This window comes from Asterias amurensis, chromosome 21, assembly GCF_032118995.1.
Source record: "Asterias amurensis chromosome 21, ASM3211899v1".
NCBI classification, from domain to species: domain Eukaryota; kingdom Metazoa; phylum Echinodermata; class Asteroidea; order Forcipulatida; family Asteriidae; genus Asterias; species Asterias amurensis.
Genome location: NC_092668.1, coordinates 981,206 through 1,007,651, shown reverse-complemented (window position 1 = coordinate 1,007,651; position 26,446 = coordinate 981,206). Strand labels below are relative to the sequence as shown.

Genomic DNA, 26,446 nt, shown 5'->3' with positions numbered 1-26,446 from the left:
TTTATTCATAAAGCAAGACAGATTTCTGAAGAAAGGTCTTTCAGTTTATGCTTGACCGCTCAGGGTCTTTATTCACTATAGACTATGACTATTTTTGCAAGGTCAAAGAAGTATTAGCGAGAGAGAGGCAGGGGACAATTACGAATAAGTTGTTCAGCATAGCAGGTGTACACGTGAATAAAGATTTACTTCAATCAGAATTTCTTTTCTGAGTGTATTGGCTTTGTGTTCTTCGCAACTTTATGCGTTTTGGTGAAGAGAGACACACTACCATTTGGCTGGGAACAGTCCCAAAAATAACTTCAGAAAAAGCTCTTTGTCAACACCAACAAAGGCGTGCACCCGTTCACAGCACTGTCTGGGCGAACAGTGACACGTTATTTGGTATCCAAGTTCACACCAAAACTCCTGGAAATAATCTAGCTACCACAGATATCCTGACGCGGGGATTAGCACCGGAGCACCGGGCATGGAGAACCCGCTTGAGGAACGGTACCCTGATGAGAGGGAAGCTGGTACGGATCATGGAAGTCGAGTGGAGGAAATCTTGTGTGAGATCGATGAAGGGGATGGGTTTCGATTACAGGAGGTATTGAACCGATGGAAAGACGAGGGTTTAGAGGTAACGAGTTGCCGTGACAGGAGAGGGTTGTCTCTTTATACGACAGCCATCGAAAATGGTTTCCTAGGTAAGGATTTAGTTACGACTCTTGAATCTTATCTGCAGACCCTAGTTTGTGAATTTGTCCTTCAATGTTAAAAATCATGTACTATGCAAAACTCGAATGCTTTAGAAAAATTGTGTGTTGTGTGACTAATAATTAAAAATCCATCTTGTTATTTCATTACAGATGTTATCAATGCTCTTTTGAAGCACGATGTTCCTTTGGGAGACGCCCTCATACGTTGTGTTGAAGAAAACTTCAACGATGCGTCTTTGGTGATAAGCCGATATCTCTCAACTCGTCCGGTAAGAATATATATATAATATATCAGTACTTGCACAACTGTCGTGGCCAACCGGTTAAGAACACCAGACCCAAGCTATGGGTGGGTGCGGACCTGAGTGCAGCGAACAAATAGTATTACATACTTAGTCAAGTGCGCTATTAATTATTATTTTGAGGATTTTTTTCAGCAGGAACATAACTTTTGCCTTTTTAACACAAGTTGCGTTGTGATTCTATTCTTGATGTAGTGTTATTGCAGTAACATTTTTTTCCAGTGGTCTGTACGTGCCACAAGTTGATGGAATACACTATTCAATGGCGTGTTCAGGGACTCGGAGTCTTGCATGGGTGAAGAAAACAAATGAATGACAATGACAACCTTACTTGGTAAACAGCACTTAGAGAACTATTGATAATATTAAACAATGTAAAACAAAATTCAGTTAATGAGAAAGAGGTAATTTTCATCAATAATTGTGAATCTGAGAAAGGCTTTTGGTAACCTATGAAGTTGTAAGTTTTTTACAGTGGTATAATTTGGGATGCACAAAGTGAGGACACTGGTCTTTGACAATAACGAAATGTACACCCTGCCCATGCGTAACAAAGCTACCCAAAAAACCCTGCTGAATTTGAAAGGACCTTTGTGAACTCCAACAATTTGGTTGTAACTCTAGCCTATATGGGTTTTTTTCGCATATTTAAAACTCGTCGTAATTTGAACGCAATTCAGCCTTTGGCTGCATATGACGTTTTAGTGCACTCAATAAACCAAATCAAAATTTTAAAAAGAAAACAAGGGAAACTGACTGTTGGGGAATCTTTTAAATGATTTGGTGTTAGAAGACTAGATGCAATCGGGCTTGTCGGAAGACTAGATGCAATCGGGCTTGTCGGAAGACTAGATGCAATCGGGCTTGTCGAAAGACTAGATGCAATCGGGCTTGAAAGTATATAAAGTGTTTAGTAACCGGAGATTCTGAGTCCATGAGTCATGCAACCTCAAAGGATGTCAATCGGGCCTGTCTGATAAAAGAACTGAAATGCAGGGTTTAACATGTTTCTGCTTTTAACAGGAGAAAAAAAAGACACACAATCCTACACAATGCTGTGTTATACTATCAAAAGCTCTTCATTGCTCATTCAAGTGAGCTTTTATGCTAACGAAAATGTTCAGTAATTGCAAAAAGTTATTAGTGCCTCCAAAAGCAGATTTGTGTAATGAATTTAGCCGCCCTCGGCTCTTCCATACAAATATTTCCCTTCTCATCCATATTCCTGAGTCTAAAAATAAAAAAGTCCAACCAATATTATTCTCTTTTTACCTTATCGTGGTATGCAGCGATTCCAGCCACACAAATACATTAACGGTATAACATGTAACTGTATAAATTAATAACAGGAACTTTGCGAGGTGGTCATCAATGCAACTTCGGACAATGGCGACTTCCATCCCGCCATTACACCCATCATCCTTGCTGCACAGAAAAATAACTACGAGGTCGTTAAGGTGAGTTCAAAGTAGATTTTAAAGATGGTTCTTGGCTTGACCAGGCACGTCTGGTGGCCTTGTGTTTTGCGACTGAATATCTATACCTAATTTATTGTGTATCATTTCATTTCACATGTTGACTTTGAATCTGAATTAATGACTTTTTCCAACCCGCCCAATGCAAACGTCTGGCTTGCTTTTGGTTGTTTTTGAAATCCGAAAGAAGTCAGGGGCGGATCCAGGATTTCCCAAACGGGTGGCGTGATTTATATGTGGCGAATCTGTAAGGGGGTGACTTTGTAAAAGGTAGTGACTTTGTAAGGGGTGACTTCATACGTGGCGACTGTACATAAAGTTAAGAGGGTCTCTGCAAATGTCTACTTAGAAGAAAACAATTGTGTGCGTTGGTGTTTTGTTTTTGAATCATTGAATTTAATGCAGAGTGTTTCATATCTTAGGTGTTGGTGGGTTTGGGAGCGACTATTACCGAACCTAAGATGTCCACCGGGGCTGAGGTAACCCTGACCCAGGCCCTCTCGACCATCCACATCTATCGTGCTCTCTCCCAGCCCGCATACATGATGAGCAGCACAGAGCTTGATATTTTTGGATACGCATTCAGGGTAAGTTGTAGTGGATGGCAAATACATCTTTAAAAGCAATGGACATGTTTGGAAATATATTGTCAAAGGCCAGTATTCTCACTTAATTGGTGTATCCCTATGCATAAATTAACAAATCTGTGAAAAATTGGACTCGATTGGTCGTCGAAGTTCCTAGAGAATAATGAATGAAAAAAAGACAGCATTTGTTGCACAACGTTTGTGTGTTTTCAGATGCCCAAAAAGGGCTTCAGTGCTGATATGAAGTAATCTAATACTTCAATGAGAAATACATCTTTTTCAAAAACTACGCTACTTCAGGGAGAGCAGTTTCTCACAATGTTTTATACTATTAACAGTTCTTAATTGATTGCTAATAAGTTAAGCTTTATGATAACAATTATTTTGAGTGATTACCAATAGTGTCCAATGCCTTAAACAGTAGGCCTAAAGTTCCTTGTTTTGTTTTTGTTGGTTAGATGAGTAAGAAGCTGCGGGACTTGGGGGACGCATGGGAGGATTTTGGGGCCGAATTCCATTCCATGGCAGACAAAGTGGACCAATTCGTAGCCGACCTTTTTGGACAGTCGGCATCCACGGATGAGGTAAAAGTCTTAAGTTTTTAAGGTGGGAACTATAAATTACTTTTATATAAGGGAGCAGGTGTTTTTCTTAATTTTTTTTTGTTAAATGATTAATTGTTTTAACAATTCACAGTCTCGCGTCTTTCATGTTCTTCGCACAGTTAGTATACACCATGGAGGTAGGATTAGACCTCCATGTATACACGCAGTAGAAACTCACAGGTGAAAAACGTGGTACACACACTCTATAAGTATTAACTGTGCTGAACGTTGTTAATAAATTTTGGATTTGGTTTTGTTATCGTTGACGCCAATCTAGTGTCAAGCTTTCTTCATATGGAATGTTCTTTGAAAAGTAAACAATGAAAGTTGTCCAGTTCTGTACACTTTTCTTCTCTGTCTCTGACTTATAACAGGTCTTTTATGACCATTTAAGTCTCAGTATTTTGTGGGTAGGTGGCATACAAACAATTGTGTGGGTTTCTATACAGTGGAACAAAGGTCCCTACCGGGAATTCATCAGAATAGACCCGAGAAAAGCCTCGCGACGATAAGGTCACCATTTAGCTTCCGGGCAACTCTGAACCGTCAGCTAATGGGAGTCTAAAGTGTGTGTAATTTCGTTTATTGTTTGTTTTTTGGGGGTGTTTTTTCACGTTACCTTTTTTTCCAATTAAAGAGTTGGTGCAACGATTCAAGTAAAACAGTGAGTGCAATAAATAAGGTTAAAATTAAATCTGGAAACTTATGAGAAAATAAAGACAATAACTCGACCTCAACTCAATCATCCGGCTTCTCGGTTTTTTTTTCTCTCTTTTTACCGAAATCCCAGTTTGTGTTATTATTTAGATTTCTTTTTCACAAAATGAGAATAGCAAGATAGATTACAAATCATTGTGTGTTTTTCGCGGCAGGTTTTGGCATTGTTTCGCTATCATAAAGATGACACATACAGGACTGAAGGAAAACAATACCCTCTTGCTAAGGTGTCTGAGGCAATTAAGTATCATCAGAAGGATGTAAGTGTGCTCTCTCATTGTGTTTGTTTTTGCCATGTTGAAGTCTTTTCGTATATCCACACACCATCAAAGTTTAACTATAAGGGTTCTATTTATTTGAGACACACAAGGTGGTTCAAAACATAGTTGGTACCTGTTTTATTGTTCGATAGCTTTCAATGTTGCAGCTGTTCTTGTATATTTGTTTTTAATTTTTGGAAAATGTCCCCGGGCCTCTACAAAATACCTATAACAAACAGGAATTGATGATGTGACTTTTTGCACAATAAGAATCATTTCACCAAACATAACCCCGATTGCGACACTAGAGTTTTCAAATTCTTTTTATTTTTCATTCTGCCTGTTCTTTTCCATTCCCGGTCTGATTAGTTTATAGCGCATCCGCACACGCAGAAGGTTTTAATCTGCCACTTCTACCGGAATCTACTGTCATGGAATAACAAGGGCGCCATCAATAGTTTCCTCACTGCCTTTCTAGTGATAGCATGTTCCCCGTTGATTTGTTTGGCGTATATCCTACTGCCAGTGAAGCAGGTCATTCAATTCGTCCGCATTCCGTGAGTATTCAATCAAATTATAAAAGACAGCGCCAATACAACATTTCAATGTTTTTTTTAATCTTAGGTAAAAAAATTAATTTCTTATGTGACTTACAGGTGTCATTACCTTCGTTTCGGTTCTCGTTTAAATTCCTAAAAGTAGTTGCTCCCCAGGCAGTTGCTTCCAATTTATTAAAATTATTTGAAATCTCTGTAAAAAGGAAATAATCTGTAGGTGAAAATAATTATCTGAATAAGCCGAGTAAAATATTACATTATTGCTAGATTTTGCCTTTACCTAGAAGTTGCCTGTGACCTTCATGATCCTTTGCACTAAAAGTATTCGTTAAAATTGTCGTTTCAAGAATGTTTATGAATGTGAGATGACAATGACTTCCTTGGACACTCTGGTCTTTTCCCCCGAATGTCCCTGGCAATTAACTGCTGATCAAAAGAGACCGTTCACCACTTACTTTGCAATTCTTACATCTATCAAAATTCTAAATGCTACATCATGTTGATGTTTTTAACCCACAGGTATGTAATGATGCTCTTGAACTTCGCCTCGTTGTTGGCATTCATCGGGCTGATCGTTGCACTTGGAGTTACAGCGCGAGCATCAGATCCTAAATTCAGTGAGGCACTGCGGCTAACCATCTTCATTTGGAACATCGGTTAGTGATTCCCCTGTTAATAGATTACGTATGCCATTGGTTACTGCAGTGTGCAGATCATTGGGGCAGCGTGTATACCTCATTTACATTGTTGACTATGCTTTTTCAAAGCTAATAACTATTCCAGAGGTTGTAGTGATAGTTTGGTTTAAAAAAAAATAAAAAAAATAAAAAAACATTGTTATTTTTTGTTTTATTATTATTTTGTGCCGTGAGAAACCCTGTTTTTTTTTTACACAAGTATGTTCAAATAAATGTTTTCTAACTGAAGATTCCGAGTCAATGGTTCAAACTGCCTAAACGGTTATACGCCGTTTTAATCATTAAAGTAGTTGGAATTAGAAAGTATAGTTGGATAGTGACCTTTCTCGACATGCAGGTACCTTTTGGCTCCACATTCAGTTTATATGGAAACGAGGAGGGAACCGATTCATTGAAAGCTCCACTAAGATTCAGGATGCCATTGTTGTGAGCCTTTACCTCACCATCTTCTGCCTACAGTGGGATTGGAACGTACAGGTAAGTAAAATAAATGGGCAATGTGGGTTCGAATCCCCAATGACCTATTCTTATTATGGCCGTATAATTACCGATCAAACTACAGATTTGGAAAGCCTACGTCACTGCTCGTTTATCCAATGAAATCATTGTATCAAATGAAATCACTTGTTCTAAAAAGCAAGTACCTGTCTTTATCCTTGCGGATAAAGTGACAGGGGACCATTCTTTACACTAGCCTGGATGGCCTACTATGATGCGGTATATTGGTTACTGGTGTTTTACTCTGAGTTTTTTTATTCTCGAAAACAGATTAATCCAAACGTGGTTGTTGACCAGGCGCGCAGTCGCCGTGCAGCAGCAGCAGCGAACTCTACCTACCTTACGCTAAAAGAAACCATCGAGCTTCAAGACCATGTGTCGTCGTCGCTAGACTCCATGGGGCAAAGGTTGACGACGTCACTCCGAGGGGAAATAGACTCCACCATCATGCAGACGTTGTTGGGCTTGTCTTGCACGTACGAACTACCAGTGACTACTCCTCGGTCGGTTATGGACGTTGTACCTGAGCATTACCAGGAGCATATTACCAGGGTTGCTTACGATCCCGTACTGGTATCCGAGGCTCTGTATGGCGTCGCTATGGTGGTGTCCGTACTAAGACTAACCAACCTCTTCATGGTCAGTGAGACGCTTGGGCCACTGCGGATATCCCTGGGAGGCATGGGAGGCGATTTCATGAAATTCCTGACCGTATTTTCTATCGTGTGGGTGGCTTTTACTCTTGGGATGACGTATGTTTACGTATCAGTGGGACACACGGAGAAATTAATCTGCATCAGTAATGGTGGAAGTGAGGACAGTTGTAGCAATAAAGTCGTCTATGAAACGTAAGTTTTAACTTCCTTTCTTGTAATTTTTGTTATAAAATTTACCAATCGGCGAGGCTGAATGGGCATTAGGTGTTTAATTTACGGGGTACACCTAACACTTACACTGGCAAGCCTATGCTGAAGGCTTTCCTTACTCTAGTATCTGTGGCGTAGCAACCACAACAACAACACCAACATAAACAATGCACAACAAATATTCATTATTTCGAAGCCGCTTGTGGAACGTCACTGTCGTCTACCTGTCCATTATGTAATTTAATTCACCAAGTCTAGCTAAATTTTGCAAATTAAACAAACGTCTTTACCGAGAGCTTCGTACCAATACAAACAAAAGTTAGAAAATAAAGATTCTTTGAATCAATCGCTTGGTGGCGCGCTATATTTGTTCAATCAACCGAATATACATTTGAAATGTTAATTTCATATCACGCGTGCGCACATTGCAACTAGTTTGCAAAATTGAGGGAACATTGCGCCTTTTTTTTGTTCTGCGACCAATGATGGCATGACGCATACCAGTTTGTGATTCTATACAGTGCACAACCAATGTAGTATACGCATGCTTTAATGTAATTAGCATGTTATTTTATAGAAAGGGGAAGAGCTAAATGTTTTGCAGTGTATTATTGATTGTGTGATCTTCCTCCAATCTTCGTTCGATTGTTACACAGTTTCGTCGGGACACTTCAGGCGCTTTACTGGACGTTGTTTGGCTACACCTCCCCACGAACTCTGGAACTGTCAAACAGAAACTACGTGGCAGAAGGCGTGGGAACTTTTCTCTTTGCCAGTTTTATTGTAGTTGCGGTTATTATTTTGCTGAACGCCCTCATCGGTATGTTATCCAACAGCTACAACAGTGTAGAGGTACGTGTAGTCGAGATTAGAACCCATTGAACGACCTCATGAGCACAAAATAGCGCCCCAATCTTGGGAAGACATGTTGGCTTAAAATATGCTGCATAAACAGAAGAACACGTGCAGCCGAAAAATGCTTTGGCGGAATGATAGTGAAGTCAATTTGATATTGGATATCGGTTTGTACGGAGAATACGATGTTGTTTTTCGATATTGGACATTGGACATTGGACATTCACGTAGGTTTATGCAGTGATTGTCTATCTAATACATCTAGGATATTGGATATTGGACACTCCCGTTGGTTTGTGCAGTGAATGTCTACCTTGCAAGTCGATATTATGTTTTGTCCAAAATCCAAAATCAGACTAACTTTACTGTCATCTTTGTGGAATTCGCCTGAGGTATCTTTAAATAAGATGAGAAAATAGAATCAGCTGTTGCAAACTGCTAACCAAACAAAAAGACCTATTAATTGTAAAAATACAAAAAAAGTTAATGGTCTGACCATGGAGGTAGCGTTTCAACCCTAGCAGAGTCTTTTCGACCAAAGAGAATGACAAAGATTAAAAGGTTAGAATAAATCCACCATTCTTTCTTGTTGCAGGAACACGCAGACACAGAATGGAAATTTCACAGGGCGGTTGTTTGGGACGCGTACCTGCATCCCGTCGTTACTCTGCCTCCGCCCTTCAACCTCGTACCCACGGTGAAATGCCTATTTCGCCTTCTTCGATCTATTGTCGGAATATGGGTCAAATCGGCAAGAAGAGTACCGAGGAGTTTTGTAAGTTTTGTTTGAAAATATTTTCTCAAATTTGTAAACCGGGGAATGATCAAACTCAGAAAACAACACTAAAAGTTTAACAAAATACCAGTCAGTTTCCCTCGTTTTTTATATTGATAAAATACCATAAATTCAAATGTCACCCTAGCTTTCCTAAACCTTTTTATTATTCGTTGACCCTAGATCCTATTTTCTGATTGTTCAACTTTATTTATTAATTATTTTATTCCAGAAATGTTCACAAGCTAAAGACGAACTTGCTGATTACACGGTAAGTTTTGAACCATTACGCTTACCACCAGGGCCCATTTTCATAAAGCTGTTAAGCATAAAATACTATTTTGCTGAGTTGTGGGGCACCAGTAACAGTAATGTAATTTTAATGCAATTTTGGCGGATAACATGTTTCTGATAAGCAATTCTTTTCTGTGCCTAAAGCGTTTTTGTGCTTGCAGGCTTTATAAAATTGGGCCCATTGGAAATACATCAGATAAGAGAATGGTATGCCTCTTATTACCAATTGTTCCCTTCCTGTGAAAGCAACTAGTTTGAATTACATACTAACCGTGAAAACCATTGTACGTTCAATGTAATCTGTGGACATTGTGTTATGTGTCCTACAAAAACTACCCAGTTATTTAAAGAGGAATTTTTTTTTTTTCTCGCACAGAGAGTAATAAAACTCATCGGCAGTCGCTACATCCAACACAAGCTATCATCGGAAACCGATGCAGTCAGTCCAAAGGATCTAACTCTACTGAAGAATGACATCTTGTCTGTCAGGTATGCCGCCATTTTTAATTATGCTTTGCCTCAGCTGCAACCACATCACCTCAGACCAATCAAAACACAGATATGTAAAGCTTACGTCACTGCATGTTTATATCGTTGTGTCCAATGAAATCACTATTCTGAAAAGCAAGTACCTGTCCCAAAACGGCGTGCAAATTAGGTTGGATGTGAAACATGGACATAAGATGATTTGAATTTGTGCGCTTCCTGTTTTCAATCTCATTCCGTTTCAAATTTGCAGATATTTCATCAGAAACCGCATAAAAAATTACAATTCGTCGCTACACCGTACCCAAGACTCGTGTACCGGGGTCGGGGAGAAACTGGAGGACCTGGTCCCTGTAGATAACAGAGCAGACGGCCTAAACTCGGACTCGACGGAGCTCAAGGACCGGAGCGAGGAGCTCAGAGAAGTCATCGAAGCTCTTAAGATTGGGATTGAACATTTGGCAAGACTCCAAGACCAGCCCCAGAGAAGACCACCACCGGCAGCGCGACCTCCAGCGGCAGTGCGCCCTCCAGCGGCAGCGCGCCCTCCAGCGGCAGCGCGCCCTCAAGCGGCAGCAGCGGAGGCCGAGCCGTTCGAAGAGACGGATGTAGTTCGTCGTATAACTTCGATGATGGAGAGTGGCAATGCATGGGGGCAGAACCCTAGCTTATGGTCAGAGTTGTCTGCAGCGGTTAGCCGAGCTGATAGTCGAGTAGGGCTTAGTCAACCTAGTGAATGAAAATAACATACACTGGTGGAACAATAACTACTTTAAATTATTCCCTTTTATTATAAGCAATAATATTGGTGAACAGTTAATTGGGTTTTTTTAAAGGTCAAGACAAAAAACAGTAGTAAGTTATATGGATGCGCTCAGATAGTCAACCTAATGAATGGGAATAGAACACTAGTGGAACAGTAACTTACATATTCCTTATTATTATAAGCAATTGGTGAACTGTTATAGTTGGTTTGATAAACAGTCTAGAAACAACCCAGTAACAAATCAAATTGTGGATGCGCTCACTGGGGCGCCCTCATCAACACAAAATGAAAACAGAACACTTGGGGAACAATGTATTGAGTCCTCATTATTCAACCTAAGAATGTTATGCACAATGTTGATGTGCTATACTTTTATTGGTGGGTATATTTTATCTTTAACAATATTATTATTATGAGGGCCTACACTGCTTTATTTGTTTCTGTAGCCACTACATAATGATTCTACAGAATTGTGTCAAAGGTCAATTTTGGCTAAATGTACGCGGGGAAATTTTTTGTACGATTTTCATACAATCAGACGCAAACTCTTTTGAATGATGGGTAGTTGTTGTCGATATATTTCTGATGTAATCTTATTATCATTATTACGAGGACCTATTTAATTGATATTAATTTATGTATACAGCAGGCATAAGTATTTGACAACACAATATTATTTGGAAATGGGATTAAAAAGATTGAGATCGGGGACAATAAGTTGTAACGCTGTCTTCAAGAAGTGTATCAGCAAATCAAAGTGCACTGCGCTTGTGATGTATGGTTGCACTTTATAACTGGCCTAACATGTTAAGAAGTATGGTTCATATCATCCATGTGTACAAATTGAGTGTCAACGTTTGCGGAAGCTTGAAGCATGGCATTTTACTTTTAATATGAATTCAAACAACATCAACAACACGGCAACAACAGCAATAGCAGTAGCAATAACTAAACAGAAACAACAACAACAGCAGCTCAGCAACACAAAAACAACACAACAACATTAACAGACAAGAAGAACAAAATCAGCATCTTGCAACAGAACGTTTAAAGGCAGTGAACACTTTGGGTAATAACTAGGAAAAGTTTCCGTATGGCGCCACCACTTTTTCATTTGATATGATATAATATAGTATCCAATTTATCTCAATGAGATATACCTTTTTGTAAAAATTAGTGAAAAAGTGGTGGCGCCATACGGAAAGTTATCCATTTGGGCTCAATCGGTTATCGCCGTTGCGAGATAATAATGAAAGAAAAAAACACTCTTGTCACACGGAGTAACCTCTCCCCATTACTCGTCACCAAGTAAGGTTTTATGATTATTTTGAGTAGTTACCAATAGTGTCCACTGCCTTTAAGTTAAATCATGTTTGATGGGTAGGGCATAATTCTACACAAGAACATGCTACTCAGAAGAAGACAGTGGTTTTGGTTTAGACGTTGTACATAACAAAACACAAAATCCAATTGCAGGTTGAGTGACTCCATTTAAAAGACTGCCAGATTAGTAATCCTCGAACAACAGTTAAAAGGTGGATGGCCCTACACAAATCATTCTCAGAATCACAAAGCTGCGTTGATTGCAACCCATTGCCTTCTTCATTTTGGAAGGACTGTATAGTTTTGGGTGGGGTTTTACGTGTGGGTTTTTTTTTCTAGAAGGAGTTTTTCAATAGCCTACTATAATGTGTGGGGCAGGGGAATGAAGATGTTTATGGCGTCTTTTGTCAGTCTTTGAAACCACAAGAGTCACATGACAGGGCGTTTACAAGAGAGTGGCATTGGCACAGTAGGTTTTTGGTGTTGGTTTTAGCGTAAAGCAACGACAAAACTTGCTCAAGGTTTTAGGATACCAACAAATTATCGTGTTCTTACGTAAAGGCAAACTCGTCTGCTCTGGGAATTATCGCAATACGGTAATTTATACGGTGCCTTTGGATTGGATATAATTATGGAATAAGTTGCATTACCAAGGCATATGCAAGGACCACCAGCTTTATGCGTTGGGAATTTACTTCAGTGAAATTATCAGAGGATTAACTAACAAAAAAATGGAGAACGAAGCATATGAGATGGACGGGTTTGAAAATGGACATCGAACAAACGGAAATCTCGCCCACGACGAAGCAAATCAAAATGGCTTTCATCTAAATGGGAAGTCTAGTGAGTACGATTGGGAAGGTGGTGCTTTGGTGTCGAATGGGAAACCCTCGCCGCATGCTGAGGAGAGTAGACGGTATGATGTGGTGCGGGACTTGGCCCAGACCGGGAACGGGCCGAAACTTGACGCACTATTGGCGGAGTGGGAAGACCTCGGATGGTTACGGGATTGGAGAAACGAAGATGGACTGACGCTATACGCTGATGCTATCACAGATGGATATATAGGTAGAGTATGCTCATTGTTCGTCTAGGTACTTGTTAGTTTTCCACCTGAAACTTCCGCTGGGGAATTTGACAAGGAGGTCAGGAGAGCGTCGTCTAATTCAGTTTTTGTTGTTGTTGTTTAGGTCTAGTTGTGAACGTAATTACTTTTGAAGATTTGGTGGGATTTGGAATCTATGAGGGATTGTTGCAGGTCATTTCATAATTTTCAGTGTTTTGGAAAAAAAAAAGATTGTTCGGAGAGGGTAGAGGAGATGCTGGGTTTTGAACTGATTTTCGTTGCCCTTTCTTGGCCACTGCGGTTTTGATAACACCTATGATCGTCTTATAAAGTGTTGTTAGCTGGTGAATTTGTCGTTGACTCTGAAGTTTGTCCCAACCCAAGGATACGAGCATGGTGGAAACACTAGATCAATCTAATAAATCTATGTCAATCAAAATAAATTATACCAATTTAAAAGGGTGAGCAAATTTAGTGATATGCGAATACAAAGCCTGCAATCATTATGTTTTGCTTTAAAAAAAAACAGTGTGGTTTCAAGCAGAGTCTTGGAGAAAGATTCTGCAAGGGTCGAAGCGTTGAGCCATTAACTATTAACCAGAGGTAATTTTTGTTGGTAGTCAATTTTGGTCTCAATTTGCATAAGCTAAGTATGTTTATTCATATATTTATTTTGTAGATGTGATCAACACGCTAATTAGTTATGACCTACCGATGGGTGATGCCCTCATACGGGCAATCGAAGCTGACTTCGGGGATGCTGTGGTGGCGATGTGTCGCTATCTACGAAGTAGGAAGGTAAGACGCCACGCCTCTAAAAGTACCTCAATCTTAACCTGAGTTCAGACATAATACGTCAAGGAGGCAACGAAGGCGATTTTGCGGATAACTTTCCGTATGGCGCCCCACCCTTTATTTTATTTTTTTTTTTTTTTACAAAAAGGGATACCTCATTGAGGTGTTAGATACTATAATATTTCATATCGTTTATCATATTCTTCTTGTAGCTTCATACCAAGAGTTGCTTTAAACATTGTTTAGGGCGAACTGGCATAAAAAAAAATTGACAAAAGCAGCTCTACATGAAGTTGTACCAAAGATACTTCAAGGAGGTAACGAAGGCGATTGCCTCCATGCACCCTGGACATTGCCTTGGTGTCATTTGAAATGCTCCAGTAGAAATTTACAATTTTCCCTTTACCAAGGAGAACAAGTCTCGGCGCCCTTTACCTTTAAAAAAACGAACAAATCGGACCAGGATATTTTCATTCATTAAGGTTTATTACAAATATCACAAAATACACGACAGAAGTTAAAAAGACTTAAATTGGCGTGTTTACATTCATTATTGTTAACAATGACAAAAAAACAAAAAAACACTGACTTAAAAGAAGAGAAGAAAAGCTCCAGGCATGAATGCACAAAAAAAGATAAAAATTATGTGTGAATACTATGTGATGAAGAATACAAATATTAGTCATTTTATCTAACAGGATCTTCGCAAGTCGATACTCAACGGTAAATGCGATAATGATGATTTTCATCCAGCTATAACACCTCTCCTTCTCGCTGCTCAACGTAACAACTTCGACGCAGTGCAGGTACGAAACAGTTGCATTAAAGACACTGGACATGTTTACTAATTGTCAAAGACCAGTAATCTCACTTGGTGTATCCCATCATAATATGCATAACATAACAAATCTGTGAACATTTTGACCCAATTGTTCATCAAAGTTGCAAGATAATAATGACAGAAAAAAACATTTACAAGTTTTTGTGCTAAATTTTGTTTTGAGTATTTACCAAATAGTGTCTAATGCCTTTAATTCAAGTCAGCCCTGTTAACATTTTGTTAATATTTTGATATCCACATAAATCCACAGTTTCTAAAAAAAGGAGTCAAAGAAGGCTGGATCCCTAACTATTAACATGGGGTTTAATGACAGATCTGATACTTCACGGCGGCAACGAAGGCGATCGCTTCAATGTCCTCTGGTCATTGCTCCGGCGCCCTTAAAATGCTCCAGTAAACGTTTATAATTTCCTCATAGAGTGCCCTTCACCAAGGAGAATATGCCTTGGTGCCTTGCCCTTCCAAAAACGAAGCATACATACCTGGATAGGCAGAGCATCAACACTCTTGACCAATACTATAATGCCGGATTGCACTTTAGCTCTTTGTGGCTCGGGTCTTTTTTTGACAAAGAGTTCCGAGCTTTCTTTGCGGACAACTCTTTAAAGATTAAGCCTGTCTTTTTTTGACGCAGTCTTCGACCTTGTGTTTATTTCCCAGTATAATGGCCTCATTTTGGTGCTCAATATGCGACATATTGTGTATTGAATCTCTGGAATTCTTTAGACTTAGAGGATCGGGGATGGGGGGAAGGTTATTATGAACAAGATGAAAAGAGTGTGCTAAAGTTAAAGGGAAGACTAACATGGTAATGATGGGGCCCAAACAGGGTCGCGTGTGACTTCGCTACCGTGAATTTATTAAGCACGTCAGATTGTGCACGTTACTTGATAATGTTGAGTTTTTCTAAAGTTTGTTAGATGACGCAAACGTGCTCGAAACACCTGTCTAAGAGCAACTGAAGTTACTCAGTTAAAAATCAACACATAAAGTCTTTATCATTGTCAAACAAACTTGCTCTAATTAAGCGATGCTAAAACTAAAATCATCATTTAGAAAACAAAATGCCTCGTAAAATTTAACATTGGGCAATCCTGTATCCAAAACGGCCTGGAATTTGACATTCTGACTAACGAACAATTTTTCTCCTTGGTTCAGAAGGTAAAGATTCTTTGGTTGTTGAAATCCAAATTCAAATTTTGCATTAAACGATTCGGGTACTTTTTCAAAATGTCCACATATTTAAATATTAAACTTACAGGGTTTGAAGATAAGTGGAAAGCTTCCCTTCAAATATTACTAAGAGGTTGTGTAGTTTTTTAAGAAATTAGTAAAACAAGTAACAAAATAATTTTCGTCTCAGGAAGACGAACATTATTTTAGCATGTAAAATCCCATTGACCAGTTATGATATTATTTTACCAAACCATGGCACAACTGGTTCATCAGTTTTTACATGGTAAATCTGATGTCTCGTAATCAAATTCGTGGAAAATTACTTCTTGCTCGAAAACTACGTCAGTTCAGTGGGAGCTGTTTCTCACAATGTTTTATATTATTAACCTCTCCCATTACTCGTTACCAAGAAAGGTTTTAATTATACTAATACTAATTATTTTGAGTAATTACCAATGGTGTCCACTGCCTTTAAGGCAATACAAACACTATTCACAATCTGAATTTATGTGTTCCTTTTTTTATTTGTACAACAGCTCCTCGTGGAGCTTGGTGCTACTATCATTGAACCAAGCTTGTGTCTGGGTGACGACGTAACCCTAACCCAAGCCACATCAACCCTCCAAATCTACCGCGGTCTCTCCCGGCCCGCATACATCTTGAACACCCAGACAGACGTCTTCGGCCACGCCTTCGAGATGAGTGCTAGGCTCCGAACCCTGAGCGTGATGTGGGAAGACTTCGGTGCCGAATATGAGGAGATGGCCAAATCCGTTGACGTGTTTGCGGGAGAGATGCTTGGGCAATCTAGCTCGACTGAAGAGGTAGGTCGTTGTCTTGGTCCAAGACGTCACTTACTTATTGTCGTGACGTAACAAGGTGATAACTTGACAGAGGGAGCGCTTGCTACAGGTCTCCTAGAGTAGACGGAAGAGGTAGGTCGTAGTCTTGGTCCAAAACGTCACTATCTTATACTCGAAACGTAACAAGGTGATAACTTGACAGAGGGCGCGCTTTGTTACAGGTCTCCTCTAGAGTAGAGCTTGTGATTATTATTTTGATTTAATTTGCCTTTTACCTAACACGTATTAAATTGATTTATTCAATATTGTAGATTTTGGCGTTATTCCGCTACCACACCACCGACAAGTACCGAGACTCAAGAGGCATGCAGCATCCACTATCCAAGATGTTCGAGGCGATTAAGTATCAACAGAAAGAGGTATAATAAGAGACCCCAATCTGTTTGTTCTGTCCTCTCAGAAAAAAAAGAGCAAATAATGACAAGTCATATCGGAGCAGACCAATCAAACACCGATATGAAAAGCTTAAGTCACTGCACGTTTATCCAATGAAATGATTGGGTACGTGAAACCAGTACCTATCTTGCGGATAAAGACAGGGGACCAGATTCAACAGAGTTCCCAAAATGTTACCTAGTGACCACCGTCGACCCCCTCTTGACAATACCTGCAGATTGTACCGCTCTTGTTTCGGTGCCAGTGCGGATTATATCCCCCGGTGAATCCGCCCTCACTTAAAAATATTGTTTTAATTCAAAGACTGACTGTTCTTATTATAATTGGCTGTCCCCATTTTGTTCTTCTCAGTTCATAGCTCATCCTCATTCCCAGAAGGCGATCATTGCGCAGTTCTACCAGAATCTTCTGAGCTGGAACGAGAAGGGTGTAATCCACCAGATCCTGCTCACACTTTTTGTCCTCCTGGGATATCCAATCATTTCCCTGCTCTACATTTTCTTCCCATTCTCGAAGGTTGTCAACTTTGCTAGAATGCCGTGAGTATATGAATTTTAAATCAACATTTACCCCTTAAAGATCATATTATAGATGACTACACCGACTAGACTAACCAGAAACCATAGAGCACAGGGATGTTGACTACACAGTTTATATCGAACCATGCACTGGAGCATGGTCGATATTATATGGTTAATTCGAGAGCTACGTCACAGTTTCTGGTCCCGTCTAGTCGCTCACCCAAACTCATAGATTCACACTTTACTTGTCAATACACAGCTACGTCATGATGCTGATGAAAGCTGGTTCCGGGTTCACCTTCCTAGCTATGCTGATTGTCGACTCTGTTCTTGATAAATACGACTATCCAACCACTATAACAGTAATACGGTGGCTCATAGTGGTCTGGATCCTAGGTAAGTGCATTAAGGAAAGTTTCAACTTGCAAGTGTTTTGTACTCGGTCATTCGACTGCAGATAATGTGCAAAAAGGGACTTTGGGGGACTCTAAAGTCTGCTGCCACCTAGTGTTCAAAGGTCTCCCATTTACCCCATTGGTCGAACTTATTTTACTTTATAGACCTATGCCAAAGTTAAAATACACTGCAAAACTGTTCTGGAAAGATCAGGGCCCAATTTCATAGAGCTGCTAAGCACAAAAATTTGCTCAGCATGAAATTTCTTCCTTGATAAAAACAGGGCTACCAACCAAATTTCCATGTGATTTTCAGGATAAGCAAACAACAGCTGAATACAAGCAACAAGGTAAACCTGTTTTTACCGAGGAAGAAATTTATTGCTAAGCAAATTTTTGTGCTTAGCAGCTCTATGAAATTGTGCCCAGATTGACATAGATTATGGGTCCTGTGTGGGACCTTACCTACTTCTGAATCAATGTGACCCGGGATCTATGTACGGTATCTGGTGTTCTTTTCATAACCAACACTATACACAAAATAGACTTATACATGGTGCTATTGCAAACCTAACCTTTCACGTTCGTCCAAAGAGAGATATTTAACCCTACAATATGAATGCCGTTTGCAGGTTTGATGTGGTTGCATATGAAGGTGTGCATGAAGAAAGGAGTGACCAAGTACTTGTCAGATTTCGCCAACCTGCACGAGATGGCAATTATCGCCCTCTTTCTAGCCATCTTCGTCCTTCAGTGGAACGGCAGGATACTCGTAAGTCACTTGCTTTCAATATTTGTCATTATTTTAAGTTTGAGGGTGTGTTTGTATTTATTTGTGTATTGTTAATAATATGAAGTTCACAAATGTTTATTTTATGTTTTGTTGTTGCCTGTATTGTGGGTATTGTATTGGTTTGTCAAGGCGTGTTTGTTTTTTGCTGTTATAATGGTGATATTTTCGTGGACGCTATTTAAACACACATCCGTGGCTTGTTGTAACCGTAGTTTCATCCATATTGAGATTCTCATTAACATACTTGCTGCTTAGTACGTTGAAGCAACTGATGATAATATCTTTTTCTGTTATAGTTTGGAGAGAATTTCATATTTACTCGTTCAAGACGTCACGCACACAACAATCCAGCAGTCAACAATCCATACTCTGAGCTACAGGACCAAGTGGCACTTACCCTCAACGGTCTGCGTGAGAAACTTAATGAGACTGTGGTGGTTGGTGTGAACAGGGCCGTCATGGGTGTGCTTTCAGGCTGCGGGCCGCTAATCATTTCGACCAACGCACCGATACCACCACTACCTCCGAAACTCCAAGACGCGTACGATCTGGACCCGTACGACCCGGAAGTAGTTGCAGAGGCTTTGTTTGGAATTGCCATCATGGTGTCGTTCTTGCGTCTTCTAAATCTCCTTCTGGTCAGTGACGTCTTCGGACCACTCCGCATTTCCCTTGGCGCCATGACCAATGACTTTTTGAAGTTTTTTGGAGTCTTCATCATAATTTGGTTTTCATTCGCCGTGGGCCTGCACCAGACCTTCTACTCTGCCGGGGTGGCGACTAACAGGCAGTGCCTCAGCGAAGGTGGGGACCCAGACGTATGTTCAGAGCTGACTGGGTTTTCATCGTAAGTTGTTTATTACATTGTATTTTATTTGAATTGAAATAACGAGCCGAGGTTGTCCAGGGAAAGGCAAAATTACAAACAAAATTCATCAAAAAAGAGGTGGCTTTTTAATAATATGCAACGTTGCATGTTCTCTTTCAACTGTAAAGTAAAATATGCCACATCTCTCGTGCCGTTGCCACCTACTCCTGTGGGTGAAACAGGGTTCCCCTTTACAGTCCATACGGATGTAGGCGTGGGTATCATCCATCAGAAGCCTGGCCGGTACCTCCCAACCTTACAAAGCATTCATGGTTGCATTATCTTCGATGCAGCTTGCCCTCACACAGCGTGGTTTAGGTTGGCGGTCGGGTTGGTGCAGTAGTGTCTTGCCTCGCCTTTCACCTCAGGTAGTGGAACCCCGGTTCGAATCCCACCGAGGGCACCATGTGGATGGGGTTTTCAGTCCCTACTTGACTACATGGGTTTCCCTTGAATAATTCTCTGGGGTTTTCCGGACATCATCTTCTCTTCTCGTTTGGATCTAATTAGAGGGTTGAGAATAATTTATCCAGATCCAGATCTAATCCTGTCCTTTCATTCTCACCGCATTACCGTACATCGACTTATTTTTTTACAACATTTATATATTTTTAAATTATGACAAAAAAATAGGTCACCTCGGGGTTAAATATATGTTTGGTTTTGGTGGGTTTTTCATGCAGGGTGTTTGTCAGCTTGTATAACCTTTACTGGGCTCTTTTCGGGAAGATTGGACTCGACATTCTCGTTATCCCGGGTCACCACGCTGTGGCTGAGATTGTCGCTACTTTACTCTTCATTTGTTATCACATCGTGGCTGTTTTGATTCTGCTGAATGCTCTTATTGGTATGCTGTCCAATACCTACAACGGTGTCGAGGTAAGACATTTATTCAATTCACTTTTATTTGCCAAACTGCCGAAACTTAACACAGCATTACAAAATGCATATATTAGCGGACAGAGTAGAAAATGAACAGTATGGATGACGATTTGAAGTAATGTAGTTTTAGCGAAAGGGAAATTGCTCATCATAAATGTAAATCTGGAACAGGCATGAAGCCGTTCTCAGTACCATTAAGCCCTATATGCTAGGGTCGAAACGCCAGACCATTAAAGGCAGTGGACACTATTGGTAATTACTCAAAATAATTATTAGCACAAAACCTTTCATCGTGACGAGTAATGGGTAGAGGTTGATGGTATAAAACATTATGAAAAACGGCTCCCTCTGAAGTGTCATAGGTTTCGAGAAAGAAGTAATTTTCCACAAATTTGATTTCGAGACCTTAGATTTAGAACTTGAGGTCTCGAAATCAACCATCTAAACGCACACAACTTCGTGTGACAAGGGTGTTTTTTCTTTCATTGTTATCTCGCAACTTCGATGACCGATTGAGCTCAAATTTTCACAGGTTTGTTATTTTATGCATATGTTGAGGTACACCAACTGTGAAAGTTAGTCTTTGACAATTACCAATATAGTGTCCACTGCCTTTAATGCATTATGTCATTTTGGTCTGTTAGAAGTTTGCAACAGCTACAACTATTTTTCAAGTTTTGGCACTATAACAACAAAGTACATAATTATGCCCATAATTTCTATCCCTCTAACTCTATCTCTTTTTCTTACTACAGGAACAAGCAGACACTGAGTGGAAGTTCCACCGGGCAGCAGTGTGGGCAAACTACATGCAACCTGTTGGTACTCTCCCGCCACCCTTCAACATGATTCCTTCCCTCAAGACCTTGTACCGGAAATTCATTATGATTTACTCCATGGGAAAAAGTAGCAGGGAAAACGAGGCAAGTTGGGCTTCTCTCCACTTTAAAACTCACCTGTTTATGTCCATACTTGACTATTAGTTTTGATATGGGATTTTTTTTTGCCTGAAGAACACCTGTGGTATTGAGCAACACAATATGCACGCATGGTGTACACAATAATGCACTGCTATAGATGTTATTCATTTTTCACATTGTGTTTATTCTCCAAACTACTAATACTATTGTTAATGTGCAGTGGGCACGATGATTAAAGGAACACGTTGCCTTGGATCGGACGAGTTGGTCAAAACAAAAGCGTTTGTAACCGTTTTTTATATAATGCATATGGTTGGAAAGATGTTTTAAAAGTAGAATACAATGATCCACACAAGTTTGCTTCGAAATTGCGTGGTTTTCCTTCTACTGTGCGAACTAACACGGTCGGCCATTTATGGGAGTCAAAATTTTGACCCCCATAAATGGCCGACGTGCTAGTCGACGAGGTAAATGGAAAACCACGCAATTTCGAGGCATGTTTGTGTGGATCTTTGTATTCTACTTTTACAACATCTTTCTACCCATATGCATTTTATAAAAAACGGTTACAAACGCTTTTCAAAGACCAACTCGACCGATCCAAGGCAACGTGTTCCTTTAATGTAATTGTCTACTGCATTTGGTGATGTATAGGCCTATATTTAAGACAGGGTATGCCTCGTGCATTAAACCGTCCCGTGTCTCATAATGCAAAGCACATTATTCTTAGAGTTAAAGTATAATAACCCCTCAGGGCTAAATATCCTTAGTGCAGTTTGTAAGGATTTTACAAAATAGCTTTTGCATATTTTGGAGCTCCGTGGTAAATGGAGTTTATTGATAAAGCGTGGTCTCCAAAAATTAGTTTGGCTTAATTTTGTCAAACTTAATATTTCACTTAATGACCTTTTAATCATTACATATTCTTAATTACAATTAACGACCCTTTAGCACTGGGCAGACGCTAGTTGGTTTGATAATAGCATAATGGCTGTCAAACTTTTTCAACTTTCAGAAAGAGTTGCATTCGAAGAAGGAATTGCAGGACTATACGGTGAGAATTTTTTGTCTTCTTCTTTTTTGAATATTTTTATAACATTAAACAAAACATAGGCCTGTCAGTCCAATAAAGTCAGGAGATCAAACAAAATTTATAGTTAAAATAAGGACAAAAAACCAACACCCCACCCGATTAGTGGCAAAGTGTGTCCCCCCTAATATTCCCATACCTTAACACTCCTTTTCTCTTGTACAAGTAAACCCCTCCCCCTCCCCCCCCCCAAAAAAAAAAAAAAAAGAAATAAAAAAGTAGATCATAAATAAATAAATCATGAATACAAATCATAAAAATTACAAATATTTTGCACAAAATGATAAACCAAACAAACAATCATCATAAAGCAGACTAGAAAACCAGCTACACAATCAAGCAATAAATATTATGATAACATCGAAATATAATTTTCATTGCTGGGTTTTTTTCTGCGTCTGTAGCGAGTTATGAAGCTCACTTGCAGCCGGTACGTACAAGAGAATCTATCGGCCTCAGCACTGAACTCTGAGGGTCTACGGCCAAGAGATTTACAAACCATGAGGAACGAAGTCAAGTCATTCAGGTAAAGTTACGGAACAAATCCAATGGTTTTGACCCGATGATTTATACCCATGCTGGCATGTAGAAGCAAACTTCAACTCCAAATGGCACTAGTGTTTCAACAATTCTTAAAGTCAATCTTGAAATAGTGGTTCTAAGAACACTCTTCAATTAATCGAAATTTCGTTAAATTTCTGTTACAGATTCGCGACTGAAAGCCGACTTGAGCAAATCGCCGGTTCTCTTGGCGTCTCAAATAAGAAGTCCCTTGACCTTAGCAAGAAGCTTGAAGACCTTATCCCATTGGAAGACCATACCGAAGAGGTGTTGCGCAAACTGGACGATGTAACTGTGTACACCTCAGAACTTGGAACCGGGGCAGTCAACGTAGACGGGGAACAGAACTCTGTCATCCGGATGAAAGACACCATGATTGCGGATCTAACAGCCCAGCTGAGTGCTCTTCGCATAGAGAATGAAGAGATGGTAGTTGCCCATACGGCCCAGAATTTAGAGCATAAGAGACGTCAGGCGAGTCTAGGTGACACCATCAATATCCTGCAAGGTCAAAGGTCAAACATGATGATTAACTTGGGAGGACTGAGTGAGGACAAGGAACGACTGGAGGCCGATGTGGAGAAACTGAATCAAGAGGTGATGCGACTCCAAACTATGATACCGGTTCCGAACGAGGAGGCGCCGACACCAGAACCGACACCCGTACGGTTGGGCTTCGTAGCGCGGGTCAAGAAGGGCATTGAAGTAGTTTTGAATAGCGAGGTAGGTAGTAAACTTGTGTGTGGGGGTGGGTACACACATTCATTATGGAATAGTTTACCCATCCAAACCAGAAACTCCAGCAATGTCCCGGCCTTCAAACGGGCTCTCGAGACCCACCTTAATCACCTTTTTCTGGTCGACATCGTCTTCGTTCTTTCTTGTTTTCCTTCTTTCTCAAGATATAGCGCCTTGTATCATTTGGAGCTTTATAACAGTTTTTATTCTTCAGTCCGGGGACTTGTATAGAAAAGTTATAACAAACTAGATGACAATAGGGTGCCCGGTTGGGTGAAGGTCCCCAGTTAGAAAAGAGTCTGTTCAAACTAAAAGGAACAGTTGCCAAACAGTACAAACAAAAGAGGGACAATTTTTTAGATCTGATTGAGGGTTTTACCCACTTGTATTTGCTACAAAATAAAGTCATATCCCGATGCAAATTCAACATTTATTTGTTCTTCTTCTTTGTAAAGGCTGACTCATCAAACAATACAAAAGAAGAACAGGTTTTGTCAGGGACCAATGAACGAGGTGCGAGCCCGGACAGTGATGCAGTGGCTACACAAGGAGCGAGCCAACCTCCTAGCCAGGTAGACCAGGAACAAGTGAAAGACTTGGATGAATTAGAAGGAAAGCCGGACCCGGAGGATGATCAACAGGAAGCTACTGCAGGGGATACCGATCAACCACAAATAGGAATTTTCAAACGTATCACAAGCAAAATAGAACTAACTCTGGCCCCAAATAAGGTATGATGTGATTTGCAATTAATACTGAGAATGGAAGTGCTGTAAACATTGTTATAAACGTGAGATTTGGTTCAGTTCCCGGAAGCTGTTGGATTTTGGTATAATGTATAAGACTTTCCATCTTTACGTTAAATATGCCGAAATTTGGCAAGTTTAGATATCAAAATGTCCACTCTCTAAGAACTTTTGAAAACTTATAGAACTACATGTACATGTAGTCTGCGCCATGATACACCGTTATGCGTCGTCCTTAATGGGCGGCTGTAGCTCTATATGTACGTGGTTAAAAAGTCTCGTGCTGTATATAACAATTATTTCGTGAAAATGAAGTTCTAACTTGTAACTGTTTTCATTGTTAGGAACAGGAGGACCCATCAGCAAAAACACCGATGCAAGAACCCGGAGCAGATGTTGAATTACCAAAGGAGCAGCCCGAACAGAGCTTGAGCCAAGAGGAAGTTCAAGGACCAAGCTTAGATTCTAATGTTGATCAGCAAGCAATAACTCCCGATGGACAGCTCGAGACGAATGACGAATCCGGTGGGAAACTGCCGTCGGTTGAACAGGAAGAAACTCCTGAACAACAGCAAGGTACGGAACCCGAACAGCAAGGACCGGAGCCGGAGCAGTCTGATGAAGTGGAGGTAGAAGCCGACGAAAGTCAGCAGTCCGCAGATGTAGACGATTCTACACAAGAATAGAACAACATGAACCGAGACGGAATGAGGCAAGTGACAGTTCTCAGTTTGCACTTTACAGATACTGTACATGGGGGTACACATGAACACCAAGATGCTTATTAAACCGGTGTCCAGGGAAATCTGTCCGCCGGAAATTCTGTCCCATATACGGGAAAATTAAAGTGGGCTGAAGAGGGTGATTCAAAAGAGGGCGGGCTCTACCAAAAAACAAACTAACATGGACGAATTTGGTGAGCGATGTGGCACGGTGTTGATATAAGTAATAAGTAGTGCAATTAATAAAATTTTTACATTTCCTATTTTTACTGGTATTTTACTGTTCAGTTCAGGGTACCTTACACGTTAATAATCGTACTGTAATAATATGGTGTTATACGATGTTTAAACTGTTTATTTTTTAAATTTGTTGCTTGTTCATAAGTAAGCTAACATTTTTATTAAAAATTATTAGATTATGTATTGTATATTTTTTGTTATGTACATTAATTGTGATTTTTTGGAGGGCCAACTAATGCTATAACAAGTTTTATAAATAAAAAAATTAAATTACCAATATTTTTGTTTATTTTGGTGTGTGGGCATCACTCCTTTGACCTCAAACGCAGCTAATACTATTTTAACGGGATTGCTACAATACTTAAACCTGTTTATAATGTGTGTTTTTTTCATCTTTTAAATTTGATATTTTTATACTAATTTCCTTCCTATTTACCGATCAGAAAATAAGGCCCCAACCTCAAGGTTTTGAAAAAATTGACAAAACATGATTAATGTGGTATAATTCTTTATCCGAACGTGAAACAATAAGGCTCATGCTGGATGGACAAGGAACTTGCAGATCAGAATCAATCTAAAGTTAGTTGTTCATGTATTTGCACTACTTATCGATTACCATAAAAGGTTTTTCAGGTAATTAGAATTGGAAATGAATGTTCAATTATCAGTTTGCAAGGTTGAACAAAATAAATTATGTTTTGTTCAGCAACTATTTTATAAACACATTAATAGATAAGAAATAATAAGTACAACATGTACTTACCGGTTACAATAATGGTTTACTTCGGTTATCGGGTAGCATTTTTTACTTTTAAATTGAGAGTAAGTGAAATTGAGATAATAAACTTGCACTAGTCAACCATAATCATCTTAGTATTGCATGTACATTGTTCTTTTGTTTGTTGGTAGATATGTTTCAAAAACAAACTGCTAAATCGCCACATAAATGTTAACCAAAATCAGGGTTTCAAGAAACAAAGGTTCAAGAAACAAAGGTTCAAGAAACAAAGGTTCAAGAAACACACTACAGTTTGATAATCAATTTGAAACTTTGCACGGTGGGGTGTT

General features: G+C 39.7%; 2 protein-coding genes across 2 annotated transcripts; both read left to right on the top strand.

Annotated features, from left to right (window-relative positions):
• Positions 1-469: 469 nt before the first annotated feature.
• Positions 470-11,037, top strand: LOC139953112 (short transient receptor potential channel 4-like). Its single transcript, XM_071952526.1, has 15 exons — positions 470-689; positions 852-970; positions 2,353-2,460; positions 2,901-3,065; positions 3,524-3,649; positions 4,543-4,647; positions 5,017-5,204; positions 5,724-5,860; positions 6,240-6,379; positions 6,671-7,248; positions 7,923-8,118; positions 8,717-8,896; positions 9,129-9,167; positions 9,567-9,679; positions 9,930-11,037. The coding sequence occupies exons 1-15, from the start codon at positions 470-472 to the stop codon at positions 10,414-10,416; spliced, it is 2,901 nt and encodes a 966-aa protein (XP_071808627.1). The 3' UTR covers positions 10,417-11,037.
• Positions 11,038-12,170: 1,133 nt separating this feature from the next.
• Positions 12,171-25,507, top strand: LOC139953241 (short transient receptor potential channel 1-like). The gene is made up of 16 exons (XM_071952707.1): positions 12,171-12,833; positions 13,511-13,629; positions 14,325-14,432; positions 16,180-16,467; positions 16,758-16,865; positions 17,254-17,441; positions 17,683-17,819; positions 18,451-18,590; positions 18,908-19,458; positions 20,163-20,358; positions 21,117-21,284; positions 22,297-22,335; positions 22,776-22,897; positions 23,079-23,655; positions 24,126-24,401; positions 24,761-25,507. The coding sequence occupies exons 1-16, from the start codon at positions 12,497-12,499 to the stop codon at positions 25,100-25,102; spliced, it is 3,696 nt and encodes a 1,231-aa protein (XP_071808808.1). The 5' UTR covers positions 12,171-12,496; the 3' UTR covers positions 25,103-25,507.
• The last annotated feature ends 939 nt before the right edge of the window (positions 25,508-26,446 follow it).